The sequence below is a fragment of the Anoplopoma fimbria genome, chromosome 17 (genome assembly GCF_027596085.1).
Source record: "Anoplopoma fimbria isolate UVic2021 breed Golden Eagle Sablefish chromosome 17, Afim_UVic_2022, whole genome shotgun sequence".
Taxonomy (NCBI): domain Eukaryota; kingdom Metazoa; phylum Chordata; class Actinopteri; order Perciformes; family Anoplopomatidae; genus Anoplopoma; species Anoplopoma fimbria.
The window spans coordinates 14,869,498-14,892,926 of record NC_072465.1 but is presented as its reverse complement, the minus strand read 5'-3'; the positions used below and the strand labels follow the sequence as shown (position 1 = coordinate 14,892,926).

The window sequence follows — 23,429 nt, the reverse complement described above, 5'->3', positions numbered from 1 at the left end:
TGTGTTCTTTTCTGCACCTTGGAAAAGTCTACAAAAGTCAGACCGATATTGAATATTTAAAGGAACATACAGATGGGAGCTTATAATAATATCATATAGTATGAGCTAGTGATCGATATCCATTTTTCTACATGAGAACATAAAATGAACATATAATATGTACTGCGCTGGACATTTTACAGATGATGTATAAAACTTGCTCTCGTGTGGACAAATTATGTAAGAAAAAAAGAGTTTCTAAATGTCCTCAAATGTATCAATTATTATATTTGTTGGTCTGAGCAGCAAGAAGGACTTTTTCTCTCTCTGGTTGATGGTGAATTAATGAGTGAAATAACTGTGCCTACTATCGTTGAATGAAAACATTTGTACTTCATTGTAGGTCACAATGCTCATTAAGGACCACTGGCTATGTGTCCATCAAACATCAATAGTGTATTGGAGCCAGTCTTCTTCTGCTGCTGTACTCACAGCTGATTAAATAAACTGCGACATAAATGCCAAAGCTCTCATTCAAATGCTGCTTAGAATAACGCAGTTCCTGCTAAGGAGAATTGGATACAATAAAATGTAGTAATAACATTTTAGGATTGTTTGTGCTTTCCATATTTGTATTATTTTTGTGGGTTGATTATTAAATATTGTAACTGTGCCAGGGGAACATTCTCCCTCAAGAAAATCTTAAAACACCGTTGATTAATTTTCTGAACTAAAATGCCATAATTGGCTCTTTCTTGAAAGTTTCTCTTTTATTTAGCTTTTGAATTCCATGTCCTTGCCTCTCCAAAAGAAGCAGCGGCAAGAGACATTACAATGTCAAACCATGAAAGCAGTTAGCGCTTAAGAGAGAGTTTGATAAGGTATTAGGAGCTAACTTTTAGAAAACAATGTGTCCCACTGCCACCCACACTGTTACATCTCTCAGTTGGGATACAGACACAACACAATGGATAAGAATTGTCCTCAGAGTAGAGCAGTAACGATGTGGCTTTGTTAAAAATAACCTCAATTTTAAGTTTTAATACAGACAACTGTATGGAATAAGGGTTTTATGATTTCTGTGGGCAACAAAATCTATGCACAACTTCTTCCTGTCAACTTTACTTTTCATTTGAAAATTTTAATACAGACAGAAAAACACAACCATGGCAATGTGCTGTACATTACCTCCAATGTCTCACAGCACCAACAATTTCAACCTACAAACATATCACAACTAGTCTCTGGAAGAGAGTGAATTTTGGCTACAAACAGAACTGCAGAGTGGTTCACTCTGAACATTACATTAAAAAACTAAAGCAATTATCTGAGCACAGTGAGACAATACAGTTTTGTACACTACAGTATCCAAGGGGAAAAGTTTACACCTTTGAATTGTATCTTAAATTCTACTCCTGGCATCTTGGAGGCTTCGGTGAAGTTACTTTACTGTTTTTTTCTGCCTCAGAGTTTTCCACTGTGGGATATATATACTGTCCAAATTGGGGGAAAAAAAGAATAACACACTTAAATAGGTCCATCAAAATGAGCTCCTGCACATTATCATTACCATCATTACTGTATATCAAAACACCAAAGTCGGGTAATGTACACCAACACGTTACATACAAATCCTCAAACATGACCTTGAAAGTGGGGTACAATATCAACTGTCACACACAGGAAAAATGATGCTATATTATGATCCAGGTTATCTGGTGTTAATGTCCTTCTATTCAAGTAGATCTTAGACTGAAATGTCACCTCCTATCTGAACAGGAATGGTGGGGGATTCACACAGGATTAAAATGTTTGAAAGGTTAAAATATAATATAGAGTTGAACAAATCTTGCCTCCCATTTGCTGCACACCATGTGCAGAGAAAAAAATACGTTAACTCAAGAAGACTTAACCAAATGGAGCTGTCTGATGTCCTATTCTGACAGAGTTTATATATAGGATCAGAAATTATTTATTAAAAATGAGATTAAACTATAACAAAGTACAGGCTTCAGAAAAAAGAATTAGAAGGCGCAGAAATACGGCACGGTGGTCATGGCATGAACAGCTTTAGATCCACCAACAAGATTACATGACTGATAACCAGCATCAACCGAGAAACTCTCTAGCATGCCGGTGTTACATGGCCTCATCTCTTATCTCTTCAGCATCCTCCCTGCTCTCTCCATCCCCCACGGGCTCCTTCTTCTTCTCAGCCACCAGTTCAACTGCTTCTCTAGCTCCGTCTTCACCCTCAGGGTCCTCCGCCTCATCTCCATCTCCATCTCCCTTCTCCTCCCTCCTTTCTCCCGCCTCCTGCTCCTCCTGATCCATGTCAAGCTCTTCAAAGGATGAGCCGCTGCCCATGGACTCGTTTGAGCCTCTCTCGCTGTTGTCCCTATGCTTAATGTCTTCATTTGCATCCATTACGTCCCTCAGAGGCAGGGAGGATGCCAGGGAGGCGGCTGTGGAAGCAGCCAGGGATGTCTCTCTGCTGTCCCAGGGCACACCGCCGCTCACTGAGCTCACATCACTGTGGGAGTCTGCACCTGCAGCAACGTGGAAAAAAAAGACAGAGATAAAATAGGCTGTGCAAAAAACAAACAAATATTGCAGGCAAGCAAAACTCAATTAGAGGGAACTACAGGTGTGCTGATTTATTATAAGCTAATTTGATTTCCCGTGTTGGCACTGTAAAGAAGTCATTACTACCTCCAAAAATTCAGAAAAGCACAATGAAAAATAATGTTTTAAAAGCCCTATAATGGTTACTGCACCTCCTTTATGTTTAGCCAACATTAGAGACATGATTTGAAATAGTCAGTCATAAACCAAAATGTTGGACATATTAAGATTTTGACCCGATAATGGCGTTAGATGAAAAGCCAGAGGATTACCAATGTTATTACAATTTAAGGTTAAGGTTAACGATAAAGTCACTAACATTAACATAATGTTTTGTAATAAACCTCACTGTAGATGATGCAAGGTCGTAAAGATGACTTTATAAGCATTATCTTTCTCTGCCATCCTTTGATCACAGCTGAGCATAATAACATTTGTGATATGAAACTTTTATGATTCTTTGGCCACTTAAAATTCACCAGTTTGATATCTTTAAGTTACTATATTATAATGATACCAACCCCCCTGCCTTCAGCTTGAACCTGGTTATTAAAGCTCTTTGGGAGTCTATGTGCCAGCTGAGCTCAGACAAACCCGAATATTATTGTTAAAGAGAGAAAAGATCAAAGACGAGTCATAGTCATGTTAGCAACATTTCTTGTATCTAATGTTCCTGTATTATAGCTGTAATATACTGATGTTTTTCCCTTTTTCATATGGACTTAATATATCTTATATACCTGAAATGAACAGCCTCCATATAAAATGTCTTCCACAAATAAAATCTAACTCGAGATGACTTGACTATCCCACAAGACACGAACACACTATTGTCAGAGCCGTTTCCACACTCCAAATAAATCTCATCCACACATCAAAGTATGTTTGCACTAAATGTGTCATCTGGGACCCAAATATAATAAACAGGGAGTCTCCGAGCCCTTCCCTGAGGTCACTTTTTCCTTTTCATTCATTTAAATTTCAACATCACTCAGCAATCTAATTATCACATCCAGCAGATCTGATCCTGTCAGCAGTCAAGAATATCATAAAATGGGAAGTCCATTTAGGTCATTTATGATATCCATTTATAGGCCTGTTGATTAGCTGGCAGGTCTGAACAAAACCTTTGGGAATGGACGTCAGTGGATCAGTTCTGGTGTGAATGTCATGCGACTGAGATGTATTGCTTTAAAATGCATACGAAATAGATGGAGTGTAGGTAGCGATTTATATTTCATTTGCAAGTTGCATTAAAAAGGACTTTTCCAGAGAGACTCATTTTAAAATACAAGGAATTTTACGGGGAATAATGGCTCTATTTAGGGTAATTGGGTGGACAGCCCCCCAAGGAAGAGCCTCAACACACTGGACAACTTTCACCTCCTCTACAACTGCAAGCAAGTCCTGAAATTGGTACCCTGGTTGAAGCCAGCTGTGCCTCTGAAAGTCTTTTAGATAACATTTGACTAAATTAGTTTCTAAATTGGGCCCATTGGGATTATTAGCAGCGAATCAAGGTCTTGTTCTTCCAACTGTTTGGAACAGAGGAGAGGGTTTTTAAGGAGGTAATTAGAGACAGATAGCGCTGAGGCATGCAGAGAGTTTGGAGAATCAGAGTCTGAGTGGAAGTCGAGAGAAGTGCGACAATAAAATGCATACACAGAATCTAAAGAGGTGATAGTAGATGAAGCTTGTTTTTTATGAATTAGTGCTGGGAGGAAGAAGTATTTAAGGATACTCATCATAAAATAAACATGTATTGTAAATATGCATATGTATTGTTGCACATGTATGTCATAGTAAACAGCGCGTTTCTTGGATAAAAGGCTTTTTGTTTCCATCCAAATTTAGCGCAAATTTTGATAAGATGATGTAATTAAAAGGGCATCAGTCAAACCTCAAACAAATATAAATGACGTGGCAAACATGATGTAACTAGAAGGGCATTCAGAGAGTGGAGACCTTTGCCAAGACTAATCCTATCCAAAATGTAATGGATTCCTCCTTGGCCCACATGCTACAGCCTTCCACCAGATTTCATGAAAATCGGGCATGTAGTTTTACCATGATCCTGCTGACAATCAGACAAACCAACCAAACCAAAAACATAACCTCTTTGGCAGAGGTAGATATGTTATTTGTGTTTGTTTCAAGTATTCATTTGAGGAAGGTTACAGCCTCCTCATCAATCCACACATATCTGATCTTTATGGCTGCCCATATTTGTCATCTCAGAGATTGATATCTTCTTTGCAAAGTGAAGTTGAAGATTTAGAGGACTTTCACATGCTTTGTGTCATAAGTTATTCTGTTTCTATTGCACTTTATTGCATTTTGCTTTCACTGCAATGCCAAATTTGCCACTTTAGCCAAGTGTAGACTTTTTTTTTTTTAAATTTCTGGCGCAAGGAAAGATGGTTGGAAACACACTTCATGTATCTTCTTAGGGTTAATAGCGTTCTGGCTTGTTACTGAGCCGCATGTGATCACAAACCTCCCAGAATTATCACACATTTGAATAGCGGATTATTACACGGTGATCTGTAATTATACCGTGATTACAAACAAATAAATAGACATTAAGTAAAAGGATACCTTGCCTGCCATATTTTGTAAGGTTGTAGCTTAGCTGGGTCCAATAAGTCCCCTGTGGCTTTCTGTGATGTAGAGACCAATCATTAGTGGTACAAATGCTCTAGAAAAAATGAAGCCCAGCGGCCCGTTTAACACTGAGGCTGGTTTGTGTCCTCAAAAGATTAACAAGCTTCTCGCAGCACAAACAGTGGCTGCTGTGATCACCAGATTATCATAAAAGTGTTTTCATTTAGTTTGAGTGTTTACTTGCTCTCAGTGTGCTGTGAAAGTATAAACAGGACAAATGTTCGGGCAGCACAAGCAGAGTTTATGGTCAAGACCGTCTATAATGTGGATGCTGGAGTTGACAGATGAAAAGTCGAAGGCAATCTCCTAGGTGCCGGAGCAGGATTTCCACCGATGGCTTGCCAGACAAAGCTTAGATCCACTGATTGATCTGTCTCTCATTAAGAACGTTCAGCTGTATCTGGGAACATAAACACACTCACAGTCTCCATTTCAGAGAGTGGCTACTTAGCCCTAAACCTCATGTTCTACACCGACACATAATGAAAAACACACAGATATATCAGCCATGGTGAAGGAACACTGCACACAAATAGGAAGACATTCATACACCCACACACCTGCCTTCGTGTTGTCCTATAAAGACATAATACCTGAGCTGACAGTGCAATTGTTGAAAATGTGCACACCTCAACAAGAACAACAGTTTCTACAGATTTGAAGACAAAATAAAACTTTGAAATAAAAAACAAGATTAGTTTACGTTCCAATTTCACAAGTTGGTACTACAAACTTTGCAATAGAAATTTGTTCACTCTTGAAACTCCATTTATGTTTCTGCTACCTACAATCACACAATAGCTCCTTCTCAGATCTCCTGTGAACAATAAAGAGGCTCTGGGCAAGAAGTGTTTTTGTAGCCAATCAGCTACATTTTGATCCTGAAGGGTTGTGTTTATCTAAAGCTCCTGTTTTGTAATATTACCACTACTTGATTCCAGGTGATAAACAATAATTTGGCTTTCACCATTAGATTATTAATATTTGATTTAAAATGTTCTCTCTTTTATATATATCCTAAAATATAAAGATTTCCATATCATCATCAGTTTTATTTGTTTACTTGATTGTTATGTATTGGATTGGCATTGGCTAGCTTTGTTTAGTAAAGGATGTGAGATATCATAACCCAATTTACTTGATTCATTTATTAATCAGTTCACTTTGTTTTAAGCTAATGATCTTATTTGGGATATTCTCATGTATAAAAGAAACCACTAGTTAACACCACCATCAGGGCAGGTGTTTGACTAACCATTGCTAACACTTGGATTTTGCTGCATGCGTTGTTAATGCTCATGTCACACCCTTTCTGGGACTCCAAAAGCAGCTAGCCGTCACTTCACTGTATTTTCCAGCAAAATGGAGCCACTAAAAGTGATTCAATATTGTGCTGCAGCTTGAGGAAATGTATCAGCTCATCTGAACAACAACTGTTATGTTTGCCTGAAGCTCCACTTTGATTAATAGCTTGTGACGATCAACAAAAGTTGTGCATTTATTTAAATTGCCAAATTCAAAATGACAGATTAAAACAATCTCAAATTATATGGAGAGGTAAATGGTAAATGGACTTGTATAGCACTTTACTAGTCTTCAGGCAACTAAAAGCACTTCAACACTACATGTCATTCACCCCCATACACATCCATTCATAAACTGATGACAGGGGCTACCATGCAAGGTGCAACATCAGGACTCATCTGGACTATCTATCATTCATACCCATTCAGATGGGTATTTGGGGTTAAGTGTCCTGCCCAATGGACACATCGACATTGACTAGCGGAGCCAAGGATCGAACCGCCGATCCTCTGATTGAAGGACAACCCGCTCCACAACTGAGCCACAAATTGGTGGGTTAATAAGAAGAAGAAACAAAAAGTGTTGTAATGAGTGGTGTGTGTTTGTGTGCGTGTGTGCACTGGCGAAGAAAGACACCCTCATTAAAAGATTACAAAAATATGCAAGATCAACTTAATTGTATCTGAATTATAATAGTGAAAATTTTATCTAGCGCTTTAGTCCATACTAATTAACTTTCTCATTTGTAAAAAAAAGCATTCTGGCGATGCTGACAAACTAATTTATAGTTGTAAATAGACTTGACTCTCAGTTCATCTCCCAGTTTGACAGATTGTCTTCAGACAGCATACAGCTGACAATTGTGCTGTTACCTTTTGATGGCGACCCCAATCTAAACATGACAGAGACCAGTGAACATGTACAGATCATGTAAGACCCTCTTCCGGATACATCTTCCACATTTAAACTGCGTTTACAAGACATGTAACATAATCTAAGCTCACTATGACAGGACCAGATGTCATTCAGCCCACCTCCACCCACTCTGTCCCATCGAACCAACACCATATTCTTTCTCTAGTGGTTTGTACAATGACAATGTCAATACCGCCACGGGTTCAGCCTTCAGGTCCAGCAAGTTTGAAAGAGTAACAGCATCAGAGAAGACATTGCGCTTGAAGACACATACTTGCAGTGACAGAACAATTACAGAGTCCCATATATCACATGTCCTCTGTGATCAGGGGCATGAGCAGAGTCCGTGCGGTGTCCAACAAAATAAAACTCCCACATATTTTCTTGTTTTCTTCCAAGCAATAGAGCAGAAACCTGTGTTTCTATCAACAAGCTTCATTGCTGCAATTAGATGACTTAACAAATACTACAGAAAACAACTGCCATGTGATGAGTTGAATCGTTCTACTTTTTAAAACGTTTGCTTTTCTTTTAGTAGCTGGAATTAGTTCTTTGGGGAAAGTGTTTAGGTTTATGCTGTCAATTATTTTCTAATGAGGTCTCAACAGTTACAACCGTGTTTTGTTGGAATTTATTAGGATCAGCCCATGTATACTGGGGTTATAAGTCTGCCATTGGCGACCTATCTTACGCAGCATTATGCTGCCCTTTTGCTATCTGCGCTATTTTGCAAGGGCACCGCAGCTGCATCATGTGCTTAGTGCCGACAAGACTAAAGTGATTGGTTTAAAGAAATACAAACAAGCCAGAGATTTTTGACCCCCCTTACACAGAATGATAATGTGTGGAGCCGGACCTTTCTTAAGCGCTGACACAGCACTGTGGAGATACGTCTGGTTATGAGAGTAGGTGGTATGAACAGAGTACACTTTACCTGTAATGTCAGTTCCTCTGTCCTCGTCAGAGTCCTCTTCTTTAACGTCTGTTTTAACCTCATCCTTCATCTCTGGAACAAAGAAGTCTGTCTGGCGAGAGAGTGGAACCATGTAGTTGATGACATCTGGGCCACAGATCTCAATAGTCGGGAATGCACACAGCTTTCTCTCCTGTGAAGGAAAAAAAGACAAAGTGGACAATTAGATGTATAACATGACGCATTTTTACACAGTTTGTACTCTATAGTAGTTAACAAAAAAAACGGAAGGAGATGATGCCTGAATATTAAAAGTTTGCAAAACACAGCTTCACAAACTTTTGCAGGTCCCTTTCATTATGAAGGTGTTAACCTTTCATAATTACATCGTGCTGGGAATGGAAAGAGAAAGAGACGAACATGAAAGTTATTATAAACTGTGACTAGTGTTCAGTTATAAGAGAATAACTAATCAGATCAAAGTAGAAATCCATGAATTGTGCTTATGAAAGGTCCTACCAATCTGCTCGATCAACGTGTTCATACTCGCACCCTCAATAATATGGACAACGTAGATGACCGTGATAGGATATCTCAGACAGGCAGAAAATACAAGACATATGTAGCTTTAAAATGTCTTCACATTACATTACAGTCATTTAGCAGACGCTTTTATCCAAAGCGACTTACAATCAGTAGTATATTACATATCATTCATCCATTCACACACTGATGACAGGCTACCATGCAAGGTGCCACCATCAGACTCTAACTAACATTCATGCAACATCGACTGCCGAAGCCGGGTATCGAACCACCGACCCTCTGATTGGAGAACTACCTTGCTCTCCACTACGCCACAGCCGCCCTTACTTTGCTGACCTAAAATGCCCAGCCATGTAAGTCCATTAAATTTGCATTACCATCCACATCTGTGTCTACTCTTGCACCCTCCTGTGGAGTGTGCAGAAAGTGGAGAGTTTATAAATATTATACCATATTTTCTCTAAGGAGGACATTAACCTAGCATAATTTTGCTTTATGCTTTTACAGTATATAGTCCTCAAGGGATTGCAGAGACGTTAGCTGTACAATGGGCCGTCAGAGTGCAGCAGGAGGAGGCCTGGGTGAGCTGCACAGGCCAGTCCAAGCAATGATTGGCTGCAAAGTTATACATGAATGTTTTAGTGTGAGATACTATGCAGAACAACATGACCAAAATGGCTTGACAGTAGAATATTTAACTCAAGCAGTGCAAGTCCCACTAAATCTAACTGATAAACAATTTGAACAACTTTACTTTAGTGTGTTTTACTCTCCAATTTTATGGACTGCCCGCTGCAGACCACAGGCTTGACTCAGTCCGCAGAGCCCTTCATTTGAACCTGTATGGCTTCAAGTGACCAGGTACAAAATCGAAATTGACTTCGTTTTAAGAAGCAGTTTCTCCAAGACGCCATTCTCTTTAACACATACTGTTCTTGCTCTAATACTATTTGCAAAGTAAAAGGCTGAATGTTTCATTTATACAAAGTTGCTCCATGATAAATGTGTTTTTTTGTGTTCCACTTTTCTGTTTTTGGGATCTCCTGTGGTTTTCACAACATAAATTTATATTCACAGATAGATTACTCTCTTCAACGCAGTATAACTCCCTTTATTGGATTTTTTATGCTCTCGTGGTCTGCCCCTCTCTGCATGAACGTTCTCAGAATTGCATGTGTGTGCAATGTCTCGGCCCTAAATTGAAGTGAATGCAATAGTGCCACGGTTTTACGACAAATAAGGCTTGTCTGGGCTTTTCCGACAGGGCAAAAAACATGTTGGTTGGTCTCAGACCAGTCAGTCAACTGACCTGTTTTCCTCTGGGTCAGGGTGTTCTCGGCTGATTGATTGGTTTTAATTTAATCCTCTGCAAAATAAGACTGTGGGAGCTGGTATGAATCACCTGGCTGCCACACACGGGGGCTCCAGCCCCGGAGCTGCCTATGCAAATGAGTACCCATCTCCTTGAACCTGCTCCGATAATGAGCAGGGAAATCTAGACAAAGACAGTTCACTGTAGGCACGCACACACACACACACACACACACACACACACACACACACACACACACACACACACACACACACACACACACACACACACACACACACACACACACACACACACACACACACACACACACACACACACACACACACACACACACACACACACAGTCTCCAGGGGATACTGTCACAGATGAGAGAAATAAAACAGGATGTGAGAAAGATATGTACCAATATATGTGTGTGCTTTACTGACAGCAACATTTACCTTGTTAAAACAGTAGCTTATTCATAATTATCATATTCTCTCTGTTAGCCCTCGTGCCAGCAGGGACTGCAGGTTTTCCACCAGAGACTATAACAGGTGATTATACTGATTAACACACCACCGTCCAGGGAGAAGGGACTTTTTTGGACCGGAGGAACTTTATAATGACATAGTAATGAGAAATCCCCTTTTTATTGCATTCACAAGCCAAGAACTAAAAACTATCGTAGTGCTGTTTTAAGGGACTTTTTAGCTCCTATTTCAGAGTAGGTACTTTCCCAACTGTGAGAAACGTAAATGTACTGTGATTGGTCAAACCCATGAGCCAATGCAGCGCCGACAACCACCGCTTTGAAAATAAAAACCTAGCCCTGTGCACAACAGGCAACACAAAGCACAGAAACAACTAGTACCTGAATAAATGGGAGAAATTAAGAGGACAAATGTGTGAAGTCCAGAAGTTAACTCAGTCATGAGTACACACCCACTGAGCCAAAAAAGCCGATTCAAACATTCTTACGTGCCTTTTTTTTTGTTTGATTTTCTGATTGTTGCATGTGACAGAGGTGTTATTTATTCTTATATTGCAACAAAAAAAATAGGCTAGAAACGCTTGTGAAACGCAGCAAACTCATTGCTCGCCAATCTCCCAGCTGGAGACGTGTACGGCTTGTGTCACTTCAGCGTTCTCTTTTGGCGGGCGGTGTGAATGCACACAGAATAAAACTCTTGAGGAAATGTTGTTGTTGGGGGATCAGAGGGCAGTCCCTCTCTGGGAATCCCCAGAACAGTTTGTTATGAAAACTCCAATCATCTTTGGTAGAAATGTAACCCTATATATTCTCAGCACTCCATGTTATTGTGAGACTATGCCCTGCTACATGTGTGGATTGTAACCTTCAGCACAGGAAATGACAAATATTTGTAACGACTCAAAATATTTTGTCGTACCCGTAGGCAATTAATGCTACTTTGACATTAATGAAGATAAACAGGCCGTCCAGTGAAAACATTTTGGTTGACTGGATCATGCATCACTCTGGTCCATAAATTCAGTAATTTGTTTTACAGTGAAATAGGATTTCAGGTTTAATTTAACTTTTTTTTAGGAACCTATGAATTTGTATCTCTTTGTATGAAGAAATGTTTGACATGTAATTTTCTTACCCATCTGAGACCTGTGCTAGGAACAAATCTGTGCTAATATAAGTTCCTCCCAGCACGATAGCTGACAGAAGCTGTTGAGGTATTTTGCAATATCAAGAGTTTTAAAAAATCTCATTCTCACCTTCCAACTTAACCTCTTTTTTAATAAAAACCGAGGTGTTTATTAAAAGGTGTCCCTCCCTGCAGGTATTTTCAAATGTTGGATCTGTTATTCATTTCAGTTCCACTTTCTTTTGATATCCCCTTTGATGTATTTCAAAGAACTCTGCAACTCCACGTGTGACTGTTAGGTTCTTCCTTATTAAATTGTTAACATGATGAATTGCTTTAAAATAAATGCAAACCCTACACCTATAAACAAACTGCCATAAAACTTCTTCAAATATTACAACTTTAATTAAGCCTTTTTTCTGTATTAAGCATGTATTGAAATGTTTTATTGTCTGTCTCTGTTTTATGTTGTATGTCTGAAACTTTGTTTAATGTGCTGCTACTGTCTTGGCCAGGACACTCTTGTAAAGCAGATTTTTAATCTCAATGAGGCTTTTCCTGGTTAAATAAATTTTAAATAAAAAAAAATGATAATAAAGAAAATATATATATATATATTTAAAAGGTAAATGTTCCACTGCTAATATTGTTAACTGCATATGTGCTGCCAGAGAGCCACAAGTGTGACAAGCATATAGCAACAGTAACTATTGAAGCCCCGCCCCTTCCGGTTGACCACCTTATTTCGGAAAAAATATGTACTATTGTCAATGATGAGAGGCAAATTTGTGGTATGAATTACACATATGATGCTTGTAAATTTAAAAGATAATTTTATATATAAATAGAGTTACATTCTGTCATAAAACTGACAGAAATCTATTTTAGATTACTATTATTATTATCATTAGTTGACTATTTTTTTTTTTCGTGTTCACTGTCTAATGCGAGAGGTAAACAAAAAGAAAATATACTACTAACATCTATTATTAAACAATATTGAGCTGATCAAAGCAGGTCTCATCTTTAGAAGGCACATTACACTGTCCAGTGATCCATATTTCCTCTCACCAGGGAAATTAATAAAGAAATACAGGATAGATTAACTGTCCCCATCATAATCAAAACTCACTCCTGGCATACATGTTTTAATTATATGACAGGCAAGATGTTCATTTCCTGCACGTGCCCTTTTTTGGCCTGATTCTCCATGTCTACTGTCTGATTGGGTGCCTTCTATTTCCCTATAGCCTATCATGGATTCAACAAACATCCACTTAACCTGCGTCTGTGTCCAAGAGCTGCTGGGTGAGAATGAAATGTGCTTTCCTGCAGGAAACGAAGGCAGATGAGACTGAACGGTCTAAAAACAAGTCAGTTGTTCCTCCCTGCAGCGTCGGAGCAGACTTAATCACACTAATTCTCTCATCACTGATCCATCATCCAGCAAAGAACCAGCAAGTGAACAACCAGTTGTCATCTCATCAGCACCTTTAAACTACAGACCATTACCTGTTCCTAAATTATCCTTATAGTGGTTCTACAAAATGGGTCACTTTCAGTCCTGGCCCTTCTTTCTATGTTATGCAACCTCGCTCTTAATAATTAATGACCTTGCAGCACTGAAGTGTTTTGTCTATTTAACATGTTACATTTAAATTGGTGGAGATTAAATGAAAGATGGAAAATATGACATCCTATTTTTATACACAATATTCTTCATTTTATTTCCTCTTGCAAATCACACTGCCTTTCATTTGAAGATAATATTCCCAAATGTATGGTGTTGCACCTGCAAACAAGTGAACATCATGGATATATTTTTATAAAATACGTGCAATCAACGCGCTAAAAAGAATAGATTTTATTTTTAACCAAAAACAACAACACCTGATTTCATTGCTGTATGTCACAACAGCCTCAAACAAAATAAATTTGAGAATTAATGGGAGGAGTTTTGCACCAGTCCGAGGAAATACTTTTTTTTCTCCAGGTATTTCATTATTATTATTATTATTATTATTATTCAGGAATAATTTTTCGTAAGATATCATATTAATCATTGCATGAGGATACAGCCATGCCAGGTGTTTATATTTCTCACTCTCTTTCGGTCTTGGTATCGACCTTGTCCTGTCTTGTCTGTTCGCTGTAAGATTTTGTCATCATGAATCTAGTTTTAATGCTATCTATAACAATGAAGTTTGGTTTGAAAAAAACAATGATGTAACGTACAGCAGCTTTGAAACCAAACTGAGAAGACCTCAAAAGAAATTCCCATGACATTTTGTAGTTTATCATATCTACGTTGATGCCTGATTAAGAGACAATCAACCAATGATGTCTGGCCTTGCTCTGGAAGAGTTTGATTCGTATTTTATCTACTGGCTTGACAGAAACAGTAAAAAATGTACAGGATCCCAGAAAGAGTGAGTGAGAAAGAGCTGTGAATTTAATCAAGCAAGTTAATGTGCAGGAGGGAGACATAACCAGATGTGAGACTGTCATATAACAGATTGAAGGACACAGGTTAAAGCATAAGTTCTGCTGAAATGGCCTTGACCAGGACACCGAATCTCTTGCATCCCCAGGGTACGACTCTGTAGTTGACCTTTTACCTCCAGTGGAAGATAAAAGCTGTATTTTTCCACTAAATCAATAAAAGCGTCACATTTTTTACTATTATTGCTCACCAAGCTGCCTCACAGGAATACAGTCGTATACTTGTAATGATAACAATCAAAATGAGCTTCATCATTTTCACAAGTCTTCTCGTTTAGGTAACAGAACCCAAACAGCATGTCACAGATGCAACCAAATGCAACCACACTTTGAGAATTTGAACAAACACATTGTATTGAAAATGTTTTACACATACCAAGACGCAATACGATTCTCTGTCCATGAAAACAAACTATTTCTAAGGAGGAAATGAGTGTTGCAAAAGGAACTTTGTTTAACTGTGATGTTCATTAAATGGTGATGTTACTAGGAATGTAATCAGGAATGATTCGGAAAATTGTCTGAGAAAAGATGCTCATATGAATTTGTTTGTGTGAACGTGTGTGTGTGTGTGTGTGTGTGTGTGTGTGTGTGTGTGTGTGTGTGTGTGTGTGTGTGTGTGTGTGTGTGTGTGTGTGTGTGTGTGTGTGTGTGTGTGTGTGTAAGGTGGGTTGAGGGGCGCACAAACAGACAGATATAGGTGAGGGTCTCATGGGGCATTAAAGTGTTTTGGACCTCTCTTGCAGCTGCTCCAATAGAAATATAGCAATAAGAGGAAAGTAAACAAATAACAACACCACTGGAGCTTGATTTACTGCATCATTTAACTAACACTCATATATAAACGCAGTAACTGAACCATAAGTACAGCAGAAGAGCTTAATACTGACACTCTATGTTGTATTGCAGCCTTTCATATATGAAATGTATTCAGTCTTCTCAGATCTTGATGAATAAGACTGACGCAAACAATCTTCCACTTCCAGATGTGGCTTGAAAGACACAACATCAAGCAGTTGTTTTCAAAGATCGGTGCATTAGCTTCATTCTTCTCTAATGTCTCATCTCTCTACTCTGTTTCTTTACAGCTCAGTGGATCTTTGGGTGATGGCCAGGAAAAAAGCGACAGGAGACGATGGATATTCTTACTCTAAAGAGGCAAGCTGCAGTAAATATCAAGAGGTCTGACTGAAATTGTGTTTTTGGAGATGCACTGTAGTGTTTATCTTAGACATGGATAAAATGTAAACAGTGTATACTGACGGGTGGATGTGCTTCTGACAATGAACTCTGGATCCTTCTTCCCTAGTCTATTGTGTTCAGTCAGTTTATTTTGGTTCTTATTGTCACATCATATTAATAATACTTACTGCGACAACCATAACGGAATTTAGTAGATGGCTTTCCATTTAAAAATATACATTTTCAGAGATCTATATTAACGGTACATATCAGATTTTGGTGTCATTCTCTCAAAAGAAAGAAGAGCTTTTCCCCCACGCCACAGTTTCGCATAACAATTCAACAGCCACACATGCAGGAATAAATAACAGAGGGGATAGAATTTTTTTTTTATCCCCCTCTCCAAAAGTTGGGAGATTCTTTGTTACAGCAAGTGAAAGGCTTAGGCTTTTTATTACAACCACAAAGGCTCCATCCTGCTATTACTTTCGCTCTTGTTAGGTTCATCACTCTCCACCAGCGCATAAAACTCAGCTGGACACTGATGGTCCTGTGGAGTTGTCTAGGAGACGTTAGAAGGTATTCTAGGATATTCAAAAAATCACTAACTTAAATTTAAGTAGGCCAGGCAGGCGGAAGAAACATGTAGGCAACGAGAGGCGATTACAACACTTCATCACAACCTGTGAAATTCAGTGGTCATCAACGATGGAGCAGAGAATAAGAAGATATAAGGATGCATTTTAATTTAAAAACAAGGTGGCAGGATGGGATGGCGTTTAGGGATACTGCTCCATATCCAGAAGGTCACAGATTTGATCCTCACCATCAAAATGAGCAAGGCAGATAACCACTTCTACATCTTTAATTGTACTATTAACAACCTGAAAGAGTGACAACTAGAGAAAATGCATGGCCTGCTTTACTCTTCATCTATGTCTAAGTCAAGGTTCAAAGACTAATCAGGAAATTGTGCAACTACCACAAAAAAGGTGTTTCCCATAACTTCTTAAAGTAGAAGGAATGGTAAAATAGAAAAATACCTCCTGAACCAATGCAAGTGATTTCCCAATGCTTACCATGGAACTGAAACACAGTCAATGTAGGATTTGTATATTATAATTTAATTTTTTACATATACAAACTGTAATAAAAAGTAAAAAAAAAGGGGGAAGGCATGTTTGTTGTGCTTCCATAATAGCTCCTGGGCTACTTGGTCCATTGGCTTAAAGTCCTGGTCTACAATGGTTAATGTTGGCTAGCCTGATGCTACGTAGCCAACGGTAACAATTGAGCTAAGGTGCCAATGCTCACAGGGTTTATTGAAAGAAAGAAGTTCATGCTAATTCCATATTGCTCAAAGTTATTCCAATTGTAGGAAATCATCACTTGTAAAAGAAGATGATGAGGTAGCCAGAAGGAAAATATGCACATCCAAAAATAGAATTTCAACTGAGCATCACAGGTTGATAGTACCTAAAAGACCATCCAAGGATGGAATTCTCCTTTTAACGTCCCTGACTATCATTTAAAGAAACTACTGATCCGTCTACAGAAAAAGGTGTTGTCTTGCCAGCAGAAAGAATCAGTGACAGCGCACCTCCCCCTCAGGGGAGAGATGTAAAATACGGCTGACAAGCGGTGGTGAATAATGAAAGGAAGACACAACGTTCATTCAGCCCTGTATTCACCGTTACTGCCACCAACTAGCATGGACCCTTAGGAAATATATAGAAAGACCCTTGCCCGTGACCATGGGTATAAGCCACTTCAGACACACACAAACATATGAACACACTCACACACACATCTATTTATAGGTGGATGATTTCTCACCCTGGTCCCCAGGCACACAAAAAGGAAAATGAATACAACATCCGGACGAACATGTTGACAATTCCCTGAGTTCTCTCTCTCCCCTGGTCCATTTTCTCCCACTGCACTAATACAGCCACATAGTCCACCCTCCTCACACCCATCATAACCTCCTCTACACCCCTTCCAATCTGTGGAAAGAGACAAAAACTCTATTTCACAACTCAGTAGAGGTGTCCAATTCAGACTGTCCCTCATGGTCACACACTATCCCGGAACAGTGTATTTTCATTCTGCCTGCAGAGGGGCTATCTTCTGCATCCGTCTCAGCAAGTTCAGGCCCATCTCCATCTTGCTTCCAAACCCTAGTGGAATTGTGCAAAGTTGTCCTGGTGTGGAGGTTGCTGAGATCTGAGGACTGAGGACTGAAAATGGATTTGCTATTAAGGCTGTGGAGCTGACGGAGGGTAAGGCAGGGCGATGGGTTTCTTGTAACCTCTCCACGCACTCGTGCAATCAATAAGCAGAAACACTTGATGAGCTTCAAGTATAGTGACCCTGTCAGCAGCTGCTGTGGTCTCTAGAGGTCTTCCACAATTGAACTGGTGAGCTGGCAAGAGGCAATAAGAGTAGCTAGTCTCCCAACTGTGGATTATAACCCCCCTAACACACATTTTAGCATGCTGAGACTCAGTCATGACTGAGACTCAGTCATGGTTTATGTCTACGTTTGGCATTGTGCACCTGGAATCCTCGGAAGTTGGAAATTGGAAATTTCAACTGGGAAAATTGTCTCCCAATTGTCTGCACCACAGCATTAGTGCTATATGATGCTGCAACCCGAGAGGTTGGTTTTCTTCTTTGTTGTTTGGAGAATTTGACTTACTACACACGTGTAGTTTACTATTCAGCTTTGAACACTGACTTTTTAAGACTTATTTCAGTAGTTTTGTGTACATCTAGGCGGCAACCTCCAGTTCTGAAGAGTGAAGCCATTGTGGAAGTGTCCTAAACTTGCATTCTTTCAAATGGCCAGCAGCGGGCTACTCCTCTGGTTGCAAAAAGAAGTCAGATTGTTTGGAAGTCTATGTGTAAATTACTCTACATCTCACTTAATGTATTACTTCAGTAAAAACTGTAATCATGAGTTTATGGTCTAAATCGCTAGTATATATTTTCTTCAATACAGCATGAAGTTTCATTTGGTAAATTATGGTCCGGTTTAGAGTAAAATAGACGAAAGCAGGGTATGCTTTAGGGCGGGGCTACCTTGTGATTGACAGGTTGCTACCGGGAGTAGTATTTTTCCTGTCTGTAGTCTTTTTCCAATAATAACCTATTTTTAAAAAACAGTCTTTATCCAGGCTTTTCTTACAAGGTTTCTTTTAATCCCTTACCGAGTTTACAGTGACTTGGATTCTCATTTACATGATGTTTAGGTAATCAGGTTACTGCAGAATAACAATAATAACCGTTTTTCTTGCGTGCACACTGAGTGAGATGCAGAGTTCCTTCTGCGCTCTAAATGCAGCCTTTAAGGAGGAAACTTAATGTGCCTTCAAAGCCTAAAGTAAACACTCACTAAAAATCAAACAGGGCCTTTACAGCAGCTGTGAGATTTCCCTCAGAAAAATGATTCAACGGAAAGCACGAGGCCATTAAGACAAACACTGGAGAGGTTTGCAGTCAATAAATCCTGGCCATTAAAGTCTCAAAATTCCGTGAACCATAGCATGGAAAGGAAGATATGAAGATACATGAATATGAATAGTGATTCATTTTAAACATTCCCTTCACTGATTGAGATCTTAATCTGTGAGTCTAATGTTAGATATTCACATCTTTATTCTAATTAGATACAATTATAAGGGGGGATGTGGACAGTGGCTGTGTGATGGATAGAGACAGGACTATCTATTCTTTTCTCCTGCAAGCTTCTCATGTACAGAGCACCTTAAATATTTTCCACATTATAAGTCCTCTATACATGGCTGCAGTTTTCTGCACCTGGAGGTGGGACTTGTGGGATTGAGAATTTTTTTTTTCAATAATGCAGAAGTGGCATTTTGTTCATTTTCAGCCGTAAAATGAAGCTCACAAAAACACAAAACCTAATTATGTCTATGTCCCCATGGCAACCGTTGAGAGACATGTGCAGCCAATCAATTTCGATATGTGCATCTTGTCCAGACATAATTAAAAGTTGCAAAAGGCAGCAGCAGAAGAAAAGTATTGTATAGTGTCCAAAAAAGGTGTGATTAATGTACCAGTAATTAGTTCTGTCTGGTATTTTGCAAAAATGGCTAAATAATGAATTGACAGACAGACAAAGAACAGTTGGTTAAAGAAAAGACCTCCACAGAATAGAAAAACATACAGTATCATGGGTGATGAAAATCATTCCTTCCAAACATGAAAAATCTTAATCAAACAAGAGCAACTGAATTATTTTGACCAGGCTTCACATCCTCTATTATCCTTCACAAAGTACTAGTCAGACTGGCCTTGTAGCCCTAGAAATAAGCCATCAGGCATTCTACCCCCTCTCTATGAATAAACCATGGGTACCTATCCTTGGCATTCTCACAGGAAGAGGGCAGCTCAAAGCACACATCTGACCATGGTGCACTCATAAAAATAATTGAAACTGACAGGAATACAAAGAAAACGGCCTTTTGAACCTTAATTTTCCCTCAAATATTATATTAATTTGCATTAAAGTAAACGTAAAGTGCAATATCTGCTGGTTTTAATCTTTAATTGATCACATGTTTCTTTTAAAAGCATCATTACTTCAAATAGAAAATTCTAGATGTCTTGTGCATCCTTTTATGCCCACACACATTTCTCCACGACACAACCTGACATATTTGGTATGTTTGGTAACCCTGGCGCCTTGAGCATACATTTTAAATAAAATTCTGTGTGTTGGAACAAGACAGCATGCTTTTCTAAAAGCCCTGCAACACAGACTGGTAACTGGTAGAACTAATTGTCACACGTCTCAGCTCTTCTTCAGAGACAGTAAAGTTCCTGTCTTCCTGTTTTAACAATTCCTCCCCTTACTCTTTTGCTGGGCATGTGGGTGATTGAAAAGCCCAAGAGCAGAATACTAAGACCTCAAAATCCTTCTTGTGTCTTGGATCTCAAAATGCCATCTCCTTAACTAGAAAGCCTATAGAGCTGAATCCAGAACTGGGATGGAGAACTAAATCTAAAGCATTTCACAGGCCCTGCCAGGTCATGTTGATCATCAAATGGATCCATAAAGCCTTGAACATTTGCAGAGTCGAAACAAAAGAACTCACTGCATGAAAACCATGTTCCTGTGCTTATGCCAAGTAGTGAGACAAATATTCTGATATTGTCTAAAAGCAAAGTAGTGGTGGAAAGACAATCCTTGGAGCCAATCCATTAGCATGGCTAAACAACTATTTCAATTATGAGAAGAGCATGAATAAATGAGCCCAGATCCTCTATATAAGATTACAAGAAAAAACGATTACAATCATAAATCCCAGAGATGTTCGATAACAAATAAACTCTGCCCTTGATGTGTAGCCATTCATGAGGAACAAGGCTTAAGTCTGAATGCTAAGCTACAAAATTCTGCTGATAATTTCGAGTTGTACACGCCTATCTCTACTGTGAATTAAGCCAATGTGACACCCATCACAACACATAGTCCTCAAAGCAAAAGTATTGCCAATATCCAATTATTACACAGCACAGTGACTAATAGGAGTTTAATTATGTTTGAGTCTTTCAATTAACCCCCATAAACTGCCCATACTGCCAACAGAGTGGCCATCAAGCAGGCTATAAAACTTAACTTCTATGGCCACAATCAGTGTGAGTGGAACAGAGAGAAGCAAACAGGAAACCGGGACTGATCTTCCGACTAATGGCATGTTTTTAAGAGGTACAAAAGATAACAATTTGTTTCAGCCCCACGCCTCCGTCCCCAAAGACCAGGGAAAAGCACAGGGAGGGATGATCTGGTGTCAGCTGAAAGACAGACGCTATTGGATCTGGGTTGAAGTCGCTATAGCCTTGTTTCTGTCCACGGGGCAAGAGCCATGTTTAAACCACATAGGCCACCCTCTGTCAGTACGGCACGACGGCAGCCTAATGGTTACAATTAACAGTCCCTACTGCTGACAGCGCTCCTATCTGAATGCCTCCTCTGTGCGCCTCTCAGCCTGAGCCTGCTCTAATGACTGTGTTTTATCGGTGCAGTGAAAGAGAAACCAAGATCAAAAGAAGGCGCAGGAAGGTGAACAATACAGGAAGAACAGATTTACAGAAAAAAAAGAATTAAAGACAGAAGTTGACGATTAATCTAACAGTTAAAAAGAGCTTTGAGACAATTACAGAGAAAGTGACTCGTAGGAAAGCAATAGTATGAAGTTATGTAATATCTTGTATATTTTGCCAGATTAAGGATAATAAAAGTAATTTCTAAGAAAATTTTAGACAAAAAACACAAACATCGGTTTAAATCAACTCTTCACGTTGAAGAAACTACTTATTCTTTTGTGATCAGTTTTTGATGGTGTGATTTTGATAATCTTTTGGATGTTTAAATGTTGAAGTCTAAACGATGAAGAAAACTGCTTGCCTTTTGATCATCCTGCTTTAGTTAAGAATAACGCTTACAGGCATATTGGCATCAGAGGCAGACAGGCCATCTGGAGGAGTGGGAGTTTTCCTGGTGGGGCGGTCGACCAGTGGGCTGGTGATGAGTCTAGCAACACCAATATTAAAAACAGGAAAAAAATGTCTCATGTTGGTGGAACCTTCATTAAGCTCACCGGCTGGCCTCATACACATGTTAGTCTGGAAGCATTTTAATTCACATCTCATGAGTCCATCTCTCTTTCCCTGCCAACTCCACTTTGGCACATTCTGACTCCAAACATTTCTGGCTGTATTAACTTAAAAAAATTACACATGAAGAGGTTTAACTTTTAAAATGGCTGCCGCATTGAGATGGATTGAGCAAAATAATCAAGTTTCACGAAGAAAGGTAGGGTTGGTTATATTCTTCAAAAATATATATATATATATTTTTTTTTTAAGGAAAGCTTTAAGGAATGGACTCAACCAACTGAGATTTATGATGCTTATTCAGCAAGGAAACTTTTAGAGCTGAACAGGAAGATTGGACCAACAGGCAGTCTCTTATTTCTTAAATGGGCTGTTGTTTTTTTATCTTCTATTATTTGGCCATATTGATATGTTTTTCTCAAAGAAATTAAAGCTTCTCTGCCGGGCCATCATGACGTCAGGTTTACTAACTGACTCTTTAGCTAGCTAGCAAACAATGTAACGTTTTGTTAAAAATACAGCGCAACGTTAATACAAACAGGTGGTTAAACTTAATTTTCAACAAACAATGATAATTTCGGATTTGGTCATGTATATAAGGTATATATTAGCTTAAACGTTTAGTAAAACTGAGAGTTTGAGCGTGACTGATGAAGATCATATGATATGATCATATGATATGATTGAAAGCTCCAGCATAGAACCTCTAACGATAATTTACCCTGTAGGTACTTAGGTCAGTATAAGCGTCAGTCAAAAACTATAGTTAAAAATTGAATTAATAAATGTGTTTATATGACACAGGCAATTCCCACTGATTGACAGTGAAAAAGTTATTATTTAGCATTAATTAAATTTGTCCGTGGCCAGGAGCATAACATTTACATAATGTATGTTTAATTTAAATTTTATTAAAATTCAAACATATGCAGATGACAAAGAACCTCCCCCTCTTTTGTAAATCCTTTACTCTACTCATACTTTTCAAACTCTTTTCTCTAAAGAGCGCATCACCTCGCTCCAGAGGACCCTTAGGTCTGAACCATCTGCCTTCATGAAGCTCATTCCATTCAATGTGGCCACACCTCACTGATTCTAAATTACTATTTACATATCTAAGAAAGTCCTCATGAAAAAAACTCAACTTGTGTAAGAGGTAAAAACAACCTATATTAGCATGTCTACTTCACTGCCAGTCCAAAGTGTCATTTCAGCTATTAT

At 38.8% G+C, this 23,429-nt stretch overlaps 1 protein-coding gene across 1 annotated transcript in view; it reads right to left on the bottom strand.

The window, feature by feature from the left end:
* Positions 1–852: 852 nt before the first annotated feature.
* The window catches only part of tex264a (testis expressed 264, ER-phagy receptor a), a 59,278-nt gene continuing 36,701 nt past the window's right edge, over positions 853–23,429 (bottom strand). The window contains exons 3-4 of the mRNA XM_054616892.1: positions 8,423–8,594; positions 853–2,528 (exon numbers count right to left, since the gene is read on the bottom strand). Of these exons, the coding sequence (XP_054472867.1) occupies positions 2,119–2,528; positions 8,423–8,594 (582 nt within the window). The 3' untranslated portion in view covers positions 853–2,118. The remainder of the gene's footprint in view (positions 2,529–8,422; positions 8,595–23,429) is intronic.